The sequence below is a fragment of the Camelus bactrianus genome, chromosome 14 (genome assembly GCF_048773025.1).
Source record: "Camelus bactrianus isolate YW-2024 breed Bactrian camel chromosome 14, ASM4877302v1, whole genome shotgun sequence".
Taxonomy (NCBI): Eukaryota; Metazoa; Chordata; class Mammalia; order Artiodactyla; family Camelidae; genus Camelus; species Camelus bactrianus.
In genome coordinates, this window is record NC_133552.1 from 11,744,665 (window position 1) to 11,760,441 (window position 15,777).

A 15,777-nucleotide genomic window follows, 5' to 3' on the forward strand; every position below is an offset into this window, starting at 1 on the left:
ATTATTTTATTATTTTCTGTACCGCTGAACATGTTGACATAAGGAGATCACTGGCTACCTGATATTTTGACATGCGTGAGCCAGAATGAAAGGTCCAGATTTAAGGAAATGATAGTCAGCTGCGGCCAGTGACACCAAAATGATAAAGCACACAAGAGCTTCAACTTCAATGAGTGTCAGAGCTTCTGCTTTTTGAGCTCTGTTTCCATGAAACATGGGTCAGTGTCTTAAGAGAAAGAAAAAATTATAAGCACTTGTTCAAAGGACAGCACACGTCTGAACATGTCTGGCACCAAAAGATGGTTAAGAAAAAAGGTGATGCAAAATGAAACGATTTTAGTGATGGAAAACTTTCTGAAAGTTTCTACATTCACAAACATTTAATGAGATAAACAAAGATTACCTAAAGATCCAGTTTAACCAACATGTTTGCATGCTGCCAAAGAATAATTTTTGGACATTGTGGCTTCCTGATGTGAACTCGTAATACTTCCCATCATGTGACTTAGATATATTTTCATTATTCTCATTTTTTTTCAATTCCTGTTTAATTAGCCCATATTACTATGTCTATTTCATAGTAAAAACAGTAATAAACCATTGAAATGTAAGAGAGCAGTCCATCCATGTTCAAACATATCAGTGACAGGCTCCGTATTCTGTACCAGTTGCTGGCCAGTCTGAGGGCACCATAGTTGCCTGGAGATGCGCCAGAATATCTTTTGAGTTGGTTCTGAGTGTGCCAGACTGTCTAAAGACGAACACTCAGTGCCTTCATCCATGCACTGCATTTTCTTCCCTTTCTTTGTTCTATTACAGCAAAGGTTTTCAGGAGATCTATTTTTCTATCATATTTTTAGCAGAGTCTTTTTTTTTTTTTTTATCTGTTTAGTATAATTGAGAAAAGGGGCATCTTTCAAGCGTAGCTACAACTATTTTATTTCTGAGAATAGATGTCATTTTTTGCCTAAGTCACAGCACAGTCAAAACCGAAAAATAAAAACAGCAGCTGCAAATCAAAGCACTCCTTACAGTGTGGTCACATCGACTAATAAAGAATGCGTTCACTTTCAGCTTTGTCTTTCAAAAGAAAAAAATAATAAAAACCAATCTGAAAAGATAAAAGTAACACACGTTCATGGCAAAAATTCAGAGATTTAAAGAAATAAAAGTCACTGTAGCCCCACCACGTGAAAATAACCACTGTTAACATTTGAGAGGACGTCCCTGCAGGCATGTTTTTCTGTGTCTCTACTTACTTAGTAGAAAGTTGGCTATTTCTACAACATCACCTTTGCTTTGTGTCTTGGTAAACACCTTCCCGGAGGCTGCTGTGGTTTCCATCTCATGCGCTAATGGAATTTGACATATTATATGTTTTTCTATTATGTCATATAGCTATTATATTCATGGACATATTATGTATATTATGCATATATATTTTATGTAATGCTTCTATAAATTATTAATATGTATTTTCTACACATTATATTTTTTAAACAATGTATCAGTCACAGGAGCAAACGATTGGCACATTCAGAAATAGTCATTTTAAACTAGAATTTAATAACATGACTATTCGGGAATTGGGAAACCAGTGGATGTAGTCAAGTGCCCCATGGCTAGTGAGAGGGGCACCATCACCACCCCTAGACCTCGGGAAAGGGAAGAAGTTTGCTGATCCAGGGAGTGAGCCAGGGCAGCCGGTGGGCACTGTGACCCTCACTTGGTGGGGCACAGCCAGGTCTGGAACCCTGAGGGGAGCCAGGGGAGCCAGTGCGACCTCACTCTGCTCTCACCCTCCACGTCCTCCCCGTGCTCCCTGTTTGGCTGACCCAACGGGAAGCCAGAGCTCACGGGAAACCTTTGATGTGGTTCATAGTAGGCAGCTCCTGGGGCACGGGGCAGAGTGGAGAGGGATGGGACATAGACCCTGAGGACCGGTGTCTGCTGTTCCAGCGTCTTTTATAATCCTCCAAAGCAGTGTGGTTTACTGTTTTAAAAATAACCATGAGGCATTTTCTGTGTGCACATGAGACTTTCAGTGAAACAGACCCCCAGGTTAATATCAAAGCAACTGTTTGAGGGTTATCATGTCAAACTATTGAACTAAATGTTTTATTGAACTAAATGTAGTTTTACATTGAACCGTATCTTTCAACAATTTATGTCGTTGTTACTATTTGGTGTACCTTTCTGCTACCTGAAAAATGAATCACTGAGACTTACACTGTTATATAAATATGAGGTTGTATACTCTTGTGTCATGGTTATTCCTCTAGAGGAGGAGGGAAACCACAAATGGGTTCCTTACAGCTGATAACATAGGTTTGTCAATTCTAAAGGGATGGCTATTTAAAAAACAACGAACAAAAATACCAAGTGTCAAACAACGCATTATTATACTTTTAATCATTAATTCAAAAGGAACACATTTGGGGTAAAAAAAAAAATAAGAGAGTAGACATTACATGATCTGAGTGTTAATTCTAACTTGACCAGTAGGAGTCATTGACAAATAATTTCAACTCTATGGTTCCAAGTTTCCTCACCAAGTAACACATGAGACAAGATGACTTCTGAGATTTCTTCTGCCTCTAAAAGCCAACTACTCCATTGGAAGGTGGTGACCTGAGCCAAGAGAATAAAGCTGAATTTAAAGGAAGTGTGTCAACAGCACTTACTAACTGAGGAAAAAAGCAATTACTGGAGACAAAAGCAATGTTGGGTTTTATGTCTAGATTAGGAATTCACTGGTCCAGAGCCTACACATTTATGTGTACTTCTCCCCACTTCTCCGTCCTGCCCCTCACAATGGCTACTCTAAACGAATATTCAAAGGGAAATGATCGATCATTGGAGCAATTTTAATTTGCACAGGACTATTCCATTTAATGAAAGGCTGAGCAAAATTAACTGTGTTTTCTCCTTAGAATCGACTGTATTCATCCCCCAGTCTGAGTACTCCATCGAAGAGGACATTGGCGAACTGTTCATTCCCGTCAGGAGAAGTGGAGACGTGAGCCGGGAGCTGATGGTGATCTGCTACACACGACAAGGTAGCTCGATTCGCAAATGACCTAAAATGTCCCCACAGATGTATAAATAAGTCTCTTTAACATGCTGGAGTCATAAAATTATGCCATGAAAGTTACACTTTATTAGTACAATTTTCATAAAGAAAAAAAAGAAGCTTTTATGCAGGAGTCTTGTTTCACTGTTACGTCTCTGAGGACCTGGAAGGGCTCTGATGCTTGTGAAAACGTTTCTGATCTGCTCGGTTACTCAGTGTAATACTCAGGCTTTGAAGACTGCAGGAAATCGAAGTCCCCTTCCCTCACCCAAGCCTGCTCCATAGAAGGAGGTTGTTATTAAAAAGAACAACAAGAAAAACGAGGCAAAGAAATGCATCCCCAAGGACAAGAAACTAATTTGAAACTTATTTCAACCAAATTTCAAAATGCTTGTTTTGCTCATAGAGTAAGAATCCCCTGAAAGGTGATTTTATATAATACAAAACTAAAATTAATACTTAATATTCATTAATAGACTAAGCACCATTCTAAGAAGCAAGTAGACTTTTCTAAGAATTTAAAAGAAAAGGTCATAGATGCAGTGGATACCTGAGCAAACTTTCATTAAAATTGTCATTAATGTAAATGAGTTTGAAGGCGGTAAAGAATGGTGGTCAAAATGCAAATTTGAGGATCAGCCTTGAGCTCTGGGTCCCAGAGCAAGTGGTTTGACTTCTGTAAACCTCAGGTGCCAAAAGTGTAAAACCGAGTAGAGTGGTTAAGAGGATTAAGGAGGCAACGCATGTGAAGCGCTTGGCACTTTGCCTGCACACAGTAAGCATTTGAACAGCAGGAGCTATTATTCTGTATTATTGTGTTGTTCCGAAAGACCACTGGCAGGAAGTAGAGGAGAAAACACTTGAACTGTAATAGCCATCGTATGTTGGAGACCATAATGAAGGCGACTCGTGATGCCAGAACAGGAGGTAAGAGCTGTTGCAGTTTCCAGGGGTGTTCATAGATATGATGGACCATTCAGACGCTGCAGGTGAAAGTAATTGTTTCCAGAAATACCTTTGTAATATGTTCTATAGAAACCCCTTTGGGTTCTCTCTGCCGCCAGGAACGGCGAGAGGAACTGTGCCGACATCCGTGTTGTCCTATTCTGACTACATATCCCGGCCCGAGGACCACACCAGCGTTATCCGCTTTGACAAAGACGAGCGGGAGAAAATGTGTCGGGTTGTCATCATCGACGACTCCTTGTATGAAGAGGAGGAAACGTTCCACGTTCTCCTGAGCACGCCCATGGGGGGCAGAATCGGACCAGAGTTCCCAGGGGCTCAGGTGACGATCGTCCCCGACAAAGACGATGGTAAGTACCGAGTCACCTGGCAGTTATTCCTCCTCCCAGGCAGGCCAACGTCAGGCACAACTTTCTAAACAGAAAGAAGAGAGTGTGAATGAATTTTAACGTGAACGTTTATTTTATACTCGATTTTATAGTGGGATTAAGTTTCTACCTTGGCTGCGTCAATCAATTTGTCTTTCTTGATTTAGTGTTTTGAAAGGGCAAAGTCACGCCCCCGTGTGTTCTTCCCTCTGTACAGTTTCTTGTACGATGCCATTTACCCTTAGGTGATTAATTTTTTTAAATTACATGGTGAAGAATAGAAGCAATTTTAATTAACAACTTACGTTTTTACTGGTTTTGCTTTGACTGTAAAAGCTTATCTTTTGTAACTTGGATCTTCGTGTTTGAACTCGATTAACAAAGAAACCCATCAGACAAGGCTATTAAATGAAGATCTAGAAAGGTAACAATTATATGGAAAATTAAGCCCAACGGGCAGCTAGCTGTCTGCCCCCAGAAGGAGATGGTGTATCCTAGACAATTCTTCCTGATGGAAACCTAATTACCATAAAATAATCTCTTTTTCTGAACAGAAAAAGGAGCAAAAGGGTCTTTGAGACAGTTTGTGCTTTCTTATGAGAAAAGAGAGAGCAAGAGGAAAGATCATGGGGAATCTTGTGGGGGAAGTGAGAGCAGTAAACTGAGAGACGGGACCCCCAGTACTTGAATATTTTTCTTGCCTTCTTGAATTTCTCCTCTTAGTAGATGAAAGAGGAACAAACTGGGTGGACAAATCTTTTGGTTCAGAGAGAAGCTGGAGGAGATTTAAAAGACTTTGATACCAAATAATCTGAAAACTCAGAAAGTTGAAAATAACCCACCAGGGAAGGGCTTTCCAGCACTTTCTGCCCTGATTGCTGCGTCCATCTCTGTGGCAGTGGGTGTACCACATGACCTATCAACCAACCAAGTGTCCCCTGACTGAAATGAAACAAATCCTTTGTAACTTTGTAACTCGGAGCAATCCGACTTTTAAAAAAGGAATTGATTCTCCAAAGCTAGATTATTCCTCAGTGAAGTTAAAGGATGCAATTTCTGTGCTTGCAAAAGTGGAGGACCAAGCCCTGGACCAAAAGTGACTTTTCTTAGGTGCAAATGTTTGAAAATCCCAGCTGGGACCGCAGGTTTTCTCTGTACTAGCTCTTAATTGTAGAACAGGGGCTCAGAGGACAGAAATAGCGTCCTGATTGACTCTGTGTTAGATCTTTAAGAAACAGCTAAAATCTTCATTGTGTTTGGAAGAGACTTACACATGAGCAACATGCTGACATAAGAACAGTGCTCTCATTTTGTGCAGATCTCCGAAACATGATTGGGTTCAGTCCTCAGTACTTCAGTGAAGGTTACGATTTAATACCTCAGCCTTTGTTCATTAGGATGAGTGTTAAGTCAGTGCTAACAGTATTTCACTAATCTTTGCTGTCAGTCTTTAGAAGTTAATTAAGGAACGTTTAAGCTGAATCCATTTTCCGCTTTTGTTTGCCAGCCCACAGGGGTTTTAGCTGAAGTGGCTGGCTTCCTCCACCACCCTGGAAAAATTACCATGCTGGTAGATATAAACCAAGGGCATATAAAAGGCAGCATGGTGAGCCCGGTGGTAATTCAGTGCCATTCAAAAGCTTACTGACATCAGAAAAGCTTTCTCAACAGCAGGAGGACCATAGAGAAGAAAACATTTCTAGTGCTAGAAAAATACATCGTGCTATGATGTGTGGGTCAAATCCGTTCTATTCATTGGTACAGGGCTGAAAGAAAGACTTGGTCACAATCCTTTTTATTCCTGGATACTATTATTTGTATTTGAGTAAACTAACAACTTGATGAAACAAAGTTACATTCTGTATTTAGTATGCTTGAGCCAGAACAATACTAAAAGTCAAGAAATGGAAAAATGAGTTTCTAACTGCTCAGAATATCAATGCACTGCAGCCATTAACAGACTGTTTAATGTAGTTGGTAGAGCTAAGGATTTAATGAAAGCCAATGGGTGTTTAATGGGTTTCTAGTCTGTGGGAGGCGTTGCAAGAATGCACTGAATAATAATGATCATACCAGTTTTTCCACATGAGAAGGATGCTAGTTTAATGATATAGATAACATATCCTTTGAAAACCAAAGTAAGATAAAAGAGAACATATATGAAATGTCTTACATTTAAAAAAGAAATCTAATCTCACATACCACACACACAGCAAATATGTCGTGCATTTACTCAGTGTCACAGATGGGGACGATCAAGTCATTTAAGACATAAGCCAGGATCTCACAATGCTTAAAATCTATTTGGGGGGAAAAGCTAAGTCCATAAAAGATTAAAGGAGAATAATTTATTTCAATAATAATTTGAAACAGTACAAAGGAGACAGAAGAAGACAGAGTGTGATTGAAAGCAAGTGCGTGATCACTCTATGAGCCAGAGGAGGAACAGATAAAGGCTTTAATAGATGGGACGGATTTAGAATGAATGGAGAAGAATGCAAAATATTCCAAGATTGTGCACGTGAAAGCAAGAGGGAGAAGAAGACTTGGGAACAGTGGGCAATCCAGTCCAGTCGGGTTGCCTTTTCTGAGGACGGTTCAGTGCCCAGCTTCTAGGGTTAGGGGTTGGGAGATCTAGGCTCTGGGTGCACTTTTGCTGCTTTCTAGTCAAGGAACCTTCGCCAATCCACTTGTCTTCTTGTACCTGTTCTCATTTGAGCATATTATCACCTGAATTTCTTAATTTACAGAATATTCATGAGAACCAAGTAGCATGTGTATGACAGCACTTTAAAAACTAGCTAAACAGAAGAAAAGTTGGGAGTCATCGACAGCTGACTCTGAAAAAATAGGTTGGAAGCGCACTGTGGATGCCCTTGAATAAGATAAGAAGTTCTGAGTTTGTTCGGTGGGAGCACCCGAAAGCTTCTGGATAAAAGGGTGCAATAGTCAGAGCGGTGTTTGGAGGTTATTAATTAGCTAGCAGTATAAGTGAACAGGAAAGGAACCAAAACAGGAAATGGATGAGTAGGGTGAGGACTTTGGAACTGGAAAGGCAACAAGCCACTGTCTAGGAAAAACCCTGCTATGACTTGGACCTCATGTAAGGAAGAAGGAGGAGGGAAATTTTAAAAATATGTATCTAAAAACATTTGTGCTTGATAAGTTCAAAGAATGGAGAACCCATTTATTATAGGAAGTTAAGAGAGGGAACCAGTCTAGGGAAAGGAAGTTGGGAGAAGATAAGAAACTCTGTTTAAACATGCCAAGTTCAGGTTACCAGGGCAACAGGCCTTGATAAATATGGAACTGACAGAGCTGGAGTTAGAGATTTGTAAGCCTCGCATCTGATGGTGATGGCTGAAATCAAGAGGATACATGGAAAAGAACACGCGCAGTGCATTCTCTGACATAAATCACAACAATGTTCTCCTAGGGCAGGCTACCCAGGCAATAGAAATGAAAACAAAAAGAAACAAATGAGACCTAATTAAACTTATAAGCTATTGCACAGCAAAAGAAACCATAAGCAAAACACAAAGACAGCCTATAGACTGGGAGGAAATATTTGCAAACTATGTGACTGACAAGGATGTACACACAGCTCATACAACTCAATAACAACAACAACAACAACAACAACAACAACAAAATCAGTCAAACATGAGTAGAGGACCCAAACAGACATTTCTCCAATGAAGACATACAGATAATATCACTAATCATCAGAGAAATGTAAATCAAATCTACAATGAAGTATCATCTCACACTGGTCAGAATGGACATCATGAAAAAGTCCACAAACAACCAATGCTGGAGAGGGTGTGGAGAAAAGGAAGCCCTCCTACACTGTTGGTGGGAAGGTAATTTGGTGCAGCTGCTGTGGAGAACATTATGGAGATTCCTTAGAAAACTGAAAGTCAAGTTAGCGTATGATCCAGCAATCCCATTCCTGGGCATACATCTGGAGACAACTCCAATTCAAAAAGATATATACACCCTATTGTTCATAGCAGCACTATTTACAATAGCCAAGACATGGAAGCAGCCTAAATGTCCATCGACAGATGACTGGATAAAGAAGATATGGTATCTATATAGATCCATTGTATGTATGTATATATATGTATGTATATGTATATATAATGGAATACTACTCAGCCAAAAAAAGAATGAAATAATGCCATTTGCAGCAACATAGATGGACCTAGAGATTATCATACTAAGTGAAGTAAGTCAGACAGAGAAAGACAAATATCATATGATATCACTTATATGTGAAATCTAAAAGAATGACACAAATGGACTTATTTACAAAACAAAAACTCACAGATGTAGAAAACAAACTTATAGTTACCAAAGGGGAAACGAGTGGGGAGGGATAAATTGGGAGTTTAGGATTAGCCGATACACACTACTATATACAAAATAGATAAACAGCAAGGTCCTAGAGTATAGCAGAGAACTACATTCAATAGTTTATAATAATCTATAATGAAAAAGAATATTTATATGTATAACTGAATCACTATGCTGTATGCCAGAAACCAATACAACATTGTGAATCAACTATACTTCAATTTTTTTAAACAAAAAGGATACATGAGAACTTAAGAAGAAAGAGAGGGTGAAAAGTGTAAGTTACTGCGCAACGGGTTTCACGTATATTTAAGATAAATCTAAAAAATAAAGTGGAATAATGAAAGGTTATTAGAATATATTTCTACTAAACGTTAATATGCAGGTTGTTTTGGCTGTTAGTTGCAAATAGTAATTAAGTATCGTTATATAACAAGAAAATTGTGGAAATGTAGAAAATCGAGTACATTATTGGAGTTGACAGTAAGCATACCTCTTGGCCTATAAAACAAACTGATTTTAAATGTTGCTTCTTTTTTAAATAAGTAAAAACTACAATAGTGTAGTTTAGTTCCCTTGGTTTGTACCTCCTTCCGGTTAAACATAAACCATTCTGTGATAAAGAATCACTTCTCATCATTTATTTTCTTGTTGCACTGGTTTCAGAGAGGGGTTTTGAAATTATGGGATTAATTCATTTTTAACAAACTCATGAGCAGGAGAAGGTAGGAAGAAAGAGCATTTGTGAATGCGAATGAGTGTGTCATTCACTAAATGTGAGTAAGAGGGTCCGGAGGAGGGAGACTTCCCAGGCTGGGACTTGGGAGGACCCCAGTGTTCCCTACGTTATGCTGGACCTGCCTGGACTCAGAGCCCAGCAGGCCAGCTGTAAACCAGGAGCAGCTCCACACGGGGCTGGGATGCAGGGACACATATTAAAATAAAGGCAAGGGAGCAAGGGTCTGAGGCGACAGGAGTGGGTTCATTAGCAGTGGGGCTACATTTGATTCAACCTGCTACGGTCGCGGGCTCAAAAGGACCGTGCTGCTCTGCTGCTGCAAACTCCCCTGGTCTCTTTGAAACTGCTGATACAGTGTACTGCTCCCAGCAGGAAAGGCGTTAAGAGCTTTGTTCCTCTTCACACACGCCAGCCTGGCAAGCAGCCACCTGAACCTCTCCTGCCAGTCGCAGGAAAACAGTCACCGCTATTACCAGAAAAGGCGAAGGCTCCAGCCTGCTTTATGAGAACAGCTAACCATTTTGTATAATTTGCATTGAAGAATGACCTTACAGCTCACAAGAAAGTGAGCACAGGGAACTGTGCCAGGACAGAGGGCCAGTTCACCCAGAAATCAGCTTTCAAATTCATGGAGTGTAAACTTGCAGGTGTGGCGTCTGCTAGGGCAGTTCTCAGATATTAAGGTTGCAGTATTGAATAGGATCATAGTGTTCATGGCATTAAACGAACTCATGTCTCTATTTCTCATGGCTCCACAGATATCCTATATGTCATATAATAATGACTATAATATATAGTCACAGGTAACTATTATATGTAAAATAGCGTAGGTGTGCTAAGCCTTTTACTTGAATGATTTCATCTAACACAGTCACACAGACTATGAGCATGGTCACGTTGTGCCTCAGTTGTTATCCGTGAGCAGTTAGGCAACCTGCTCCAGGTCAGAGAGCTGAGAGGTATCTAGCCAGGCTGAGCACAGAGTCCGTGGCACCAGCCGCTGGGCTGGCCACCTTGCGGTGGACTGGCAGCGTGCATATTTCTTATGTATTCTACACTGTGATGCTGAAAAGCAGCACGAGGCATCCTGACAGAGAACTTTACAGGATGATACAAGCTGTATACGTTCCTGTGCCTGCAGCCCCAGAGCGTCCTAGGAGACTTTAAATGTTAGTAGTTACAGATATGAGGCTGACTTGTACGGGAACAATTTTGGTTCACCTTTTATCAATTATAATTCCACCAGGATCATTAGGGGAGTATATTAGTGGAGTCTGGCACTTCAGTTGCACAAGGAAAAGGATTGTTTTCCCACATCATTTAGCAAATTGCCCAGTGGAAGGGGTTGCCCTTCTGAAGGACTGGGTTTGGGCTGTCTTGTCAAGTCCTTATGGAGAAATGCCGTCTGGTGTTTGTTTTGTCTTTTTCCTGGTAACGCTATCTGCCTGACTCCCGTCTTTTCCACATAGGAGAGTAAATGCTGACCATGTAAGACCATCTTGTAAATGTCAAAGGATAAAAAATATTGCTCATTTATTATCACTCAAACCCTGATCACTAAATATTTATAGGAACCTCAATATCTCAGTCATAGAGGAATTCCATTTTAGTGCTAAGAAAACACATCAATCTGAGAAGCAACTTCTCAGATACTAGACTCCAGAGTTTGTACACTTAAAATCATTAAAAGAGATATTACAATGAAAAACAATAAAATATATGAGGTTGAATAATTAGAAAAGATCTCTAATTGTTAGTAATTGTTAGTGTTCGCATCAGAAATTCCAAATTATTCACCAGCAACAGAGGTTGAGTATATTCTTTTGTTGAAATCATGAAGTGCAAAGAGAATGCCGGTAAACCAAAGCTGCAACTTGGCTGAAAGCAAAAGGTTTGAAGTCTTGACCTGCAAGTTCCTTGATGTAAACAGAAGCCAGAGGCTATGAAATACTACTGTGAAATCACAGAGGTCTGAGTATTTATTAAGTCCAGACAGTGCACTGTGTACCAATGGCCTGTTGCTGAGAACATATACTTCATAAAATCCATTACTAAACAGACATAGCTTCTCCTTTTATTGTATTAGAATGAAAAATTAAGAAAAACATTTTGGAATATATATATACTATTTTCTGACCCTGTCGATATATCAATTGGTCACCATGGAAATGTGAAACCTGCTAGTTTGCTTCCTAAAGAAACTTGCCACCAACCGGAAGTAGTTCTTGAGTTAGTGGTCCCGACGGAGGCACCAGGTTCCCTGTACCTTCCTTTCTCTTCACAGATAGATGTAACCTTTCACAGGAGTGAGAGAGGTTTCATGATTTCTTGAGGAAGCAGGTCTCCATTCTGCCCAACAGAGGCAGACACTTGAATCTCTTTTTTTTCTCCCTTTATTCCTAGTTTATAAATCATAAACATATTTTTTTTGTCATTGGCCTTAAATCTTCCTTTAAATGATGTGGAGACACTTGCTACTGACCTTGAGAGATACAAGATTACCCGGTAAATTGTATGGGTAGTAGGTATCGTTGGATAAAACCAGCGGACGACATCATGCTACAAACAATCCCAGTAATAATCTATGTGAGGCGTGTAAAATGTAGCTAAAACTGAAAACACTACCCTCTTTTCTTTAGGCCATTAGTAACAGTTTGAAGCACTTAAAATTTATGGCTAAAACTTTCCCTTCATACTTCTGGAGAAATAAAGCATCTCTTCATCCTTGCTCTAAGAAACAGGTCTTCATTCTGCCAGAGTGAAACAGACAATGGATATAATACATATTCAGAGATTTCTGTATTTAAAGCATTTGCTGAGCATCTCTAGTGCACCAGATGTGACCGAGCATTTGTCTTGCCCTCACTCCGTATATATTCACATCAGCACAGTGTACCACTTCGTAGCACCCCCCTGAGTCGTGGCCACTCCCCACGGCACCAAAGACACCATGGTGAGCAAGGCTGGCCCAGCCTACAGAGGATTCCAACAGGGAAACAGGCAAACAGATACAAAATGGCAACTGACAAAACCAGGCTCCGTGTGCAACGGGTGCTTTCAATGGGGCACCCAGTGCGACCCGAGGGTCCAGAAAAGCCACACAAAGAAGCAAGAAGGCTGACTCACTGATGTGTATTGTCACATGTGCCCCCAGGCTGGGACAGTCTCTTAATTGTGAAGACAACTGCACTGTCCAGATGACCCAAATCACAGCACAGGTCAGCAGTCACTGAATTAAACACAGTCCTGTGACAAGAAATAAATTGGTTGGTAGAGCTTCAATAGGCAGCACTTAAAAAAAATAAGTCAGAAGAGTCGGAATATTGACATTGTGAGAGAAAAATAGCTTTCTTTTTACACTTCTTAGGGCTGAAATATATCTCAGCTTCAATTTCCCTGAGGCTGTTTCACCAAGAGTCTGCTTCACAGTCCCCGGAAGGATGCCACAAAGCTAAAACTCTGTGCTTCAAAATGCCAACAAGAAGCTCATTCTTCTTCTTTTTTTGTTGATTAAGACTCACACTTATTCAGAGGGGTAATTTTCAGGATGGCACTCATTGCCAGGGAAAGCTTTAAAAAGCCAAAGCCATAAAGCCCTGTACAATCAGTGCTGCGAGGCAATCCTGTAAGTCCAAAATAAAGTTATAAATAGTATTGATGCTATTTGCAGCAGCATGGATGGACCTGGAGATCATCATTGTAAGTGAAGAAAGCCAGAAAGAGAAAGAAAAAATGCCATATGAGATCACTCATATGTGGAATCTAAAAAAATGACACAACTGAACTTATTTACAAAACAGAAACAGGCTCACAGACATAAAGAACAAACTTACGGTTACCAGGGGGGAAAAGGCATGGGAAGGGATAAATTAGGAGTTCGAGATTTGCAGATACTAACTACTATACATAAAATAGATTAACAGCAAGTTTATACTGTACAGCACAGGGAGCTATATTCAGTATCTTGCAGCAATCTATCATGAAAAAGAACATGAAAAGGAATATATGTATGTGTATGTATGACTGAAATGTGACGCTGCGCACCAGAGACTGACACAACAGTGTAAACTGACTAGACTTCAGTAATTTAAAACAATTTTTTTTAATAGTATAGGAGCTGCTTTTACACTTTGTGCATCAGTGGTGTGCGACCTCCGGCTCAGTCAGCTGGTGAAATGCTACCTACACGACATAAAAAGCTTGAGAGAGGTACAGAGATTCATGCCCGCTTTCCAGGGGATTGTTACACTTCCAGAGAATCTAGCTTGCATGTCTTAACTGACAGTGGTCCAGAGTGCATGTTTGGAAATTCTTTGAAATGTTAGTACACCTTAACTAGCACAGGACTGGAGCTAGTTCAGTATACTCAGAGGACAAATAAACTATTAGCAGGAGATGTTTGATTAATTGTCTGAGGTGAGCTTCGTTACCTTGTTCAAAACATGACATCCCTTGACATTTCTGTGAAGAGGGAGATGCCATTAAACTCTTGTGTTGTAATGATGGGAGACCCAGTAATTTAGTTATGTATGGTGTCTTTTTCTTCTTTTTCTTTTGAAACAGTGAAAGTAATATAAAGGTATGTGAGTCACCATGGCCCTAGTTCCTTAGTTTCTGAAAGAAATCAAAGCAGATCAAGAAAAACAAAAATGAGAGCAGTTCTTGCTCTAACCTGGTTTTCCTCCTGTTTTCCTAACCTTGGTGAATAGTTCTGCCACGACTAGACTCCTACCTCCCACTCTGCACCCCACATCCTTGATTCTGTCTCCTTTGTATCTCTGAATGTTACATCCTCACTATCTTTGCCCATCTGAACTGCCACCACCTTGTCCGAGCCAGCTTCCTATCTGGCCTAGATCCTGCAGTTGCTCACTAATCTCTCTGCCGCTAGTGCTCACCGCCCACCCCCCACCACAGTGTATCCATCCTCCAGACCCCTTCAATGATGTTTGAATCACATCCTTCCCTTTCTTAAAACTGAGCTTCCCTCTCATGTGATAAATTCTAGAACAAGGTTCCCGCCCCTTAGCTTAGCACACATGACCTGGCTATTACCTCCGGTTTTCTCCCGGCCCCCATCGCCTCACCCCGAGTGGCACACCAGCCGTGCCAAATTCTCTACAGTCCCAAGCACTTGCGGCTGTCCACTCACCCTCTGCTCTAGTGCTGCTTGGAAAGTCCGCCCACTCCGTTGTCTCATACCTCACCTGGATATGAATTAGCCTCAGATATCTGACTGCTAATAATAATAATAACTCAGCCCAGCTGAGCACTTACTATGTGCAGGTAATGTGCTAAGTGTTTTATGGCCTTCTTATTTAGTCCTTTAAAAGAAAACACCCACAATAAAGGTCATGGGAGAACTAAGAGGAATGAGGGAAGACGCAGAGGAGAGTGATATCATAAAGAGAAGAGGATGAAGATTCAGGAAGACAGGTGTGGTCCACAGTGTTAAATTCTGCAGAGATTAAAAAAAAAAAAAAAAGGGCAAAGATTTGCAACATGGGGTTGAATGCTGAGAAGAGAAGGGCACCAGTCAACTTGGAGAGAGTATTTCTGGAGTGTTTTGGAGGTTGAAGCTTGTATCAGCGAGTTTCAAAGTTAATGGGAGCTGGAAAAGTGAAGGTAATGGATAGTCTTTCAAGTTGTATTCGAGGGAAAGGGAAAAAGCAGAAACTTTAAGATCAGATATTGGTGCTTGTGGCCATGGACTAAAGGGTGATAACATCGAGGGAAAGATTCTTTGTGATGATTTTAAGTTGAAAAGAAAAAGTGAGAAGGTAGATAAAGATTTATAACACAGGTAACGTAATAAAATCAGGAGTCCAAGCCAAGCACTTAGAATCACTCCATGCATGGAGACACAGGCTAGTCTTAGGAAGCCATGTTGTCTGGTGTCTAACCCTGGCTCCCCCTTCTAAGATAAATCATCTTGGGACAGTTGCTTAACCTTTTAGTACCTCGTAACAGCACTTACCTCACAGGACCGTTATGAAGAATAAATAAATTAATATAAGTGAGGCACTTAGAACACCCATGTGTATAGCTACCGTGATTAGTATTGTCAAGATGAGTACAAGGGCATGTTCACTTCTGCTTCAACTACTGGACCAGGCGCTCTTCCAAGACGAGGGCTGCATCTTTATCAATGTCTTCAGCACAGAGCCCATTGCCTGGCCCACGAGAGGTGTTCAGTGACCACGCACCACCTGGATGGATGAACGCATGAAGGCAGGCAGGCTGGCCAAGGCTACCTTTCTCAACACTCCTAC

The 15,777-nt window shown here is 40.6% G+C and overlaps 1 protein-coding gene across 1 annotated transcript in view; it reads left to right on the plus strand.

Annotated features, from left to right (window-relative positions):
• The window catches only part of FREM2 (FRAS1 related extracellular matrix 2), a 137,023-nt gene that overhangs the window by 75,094 nt on the left and 46,152 nt on the right, over positions 1 to 15,777 (plus strand). The window contains exons 5-6 of the mRNA XM_074378091.1: positions 2,934 to 3,059; positions 4,138 to 4,389. Coding sequence (XP_074234192.1) covers positions 2,934 to 3,059; positions 4,138 to 4,389 — 378 coding nt within the window. The remainder of the gene's footprint in view (positions 1 to 2,933; positions 3,060 to 4,137; positions 4,390 to 15,777) is intronic.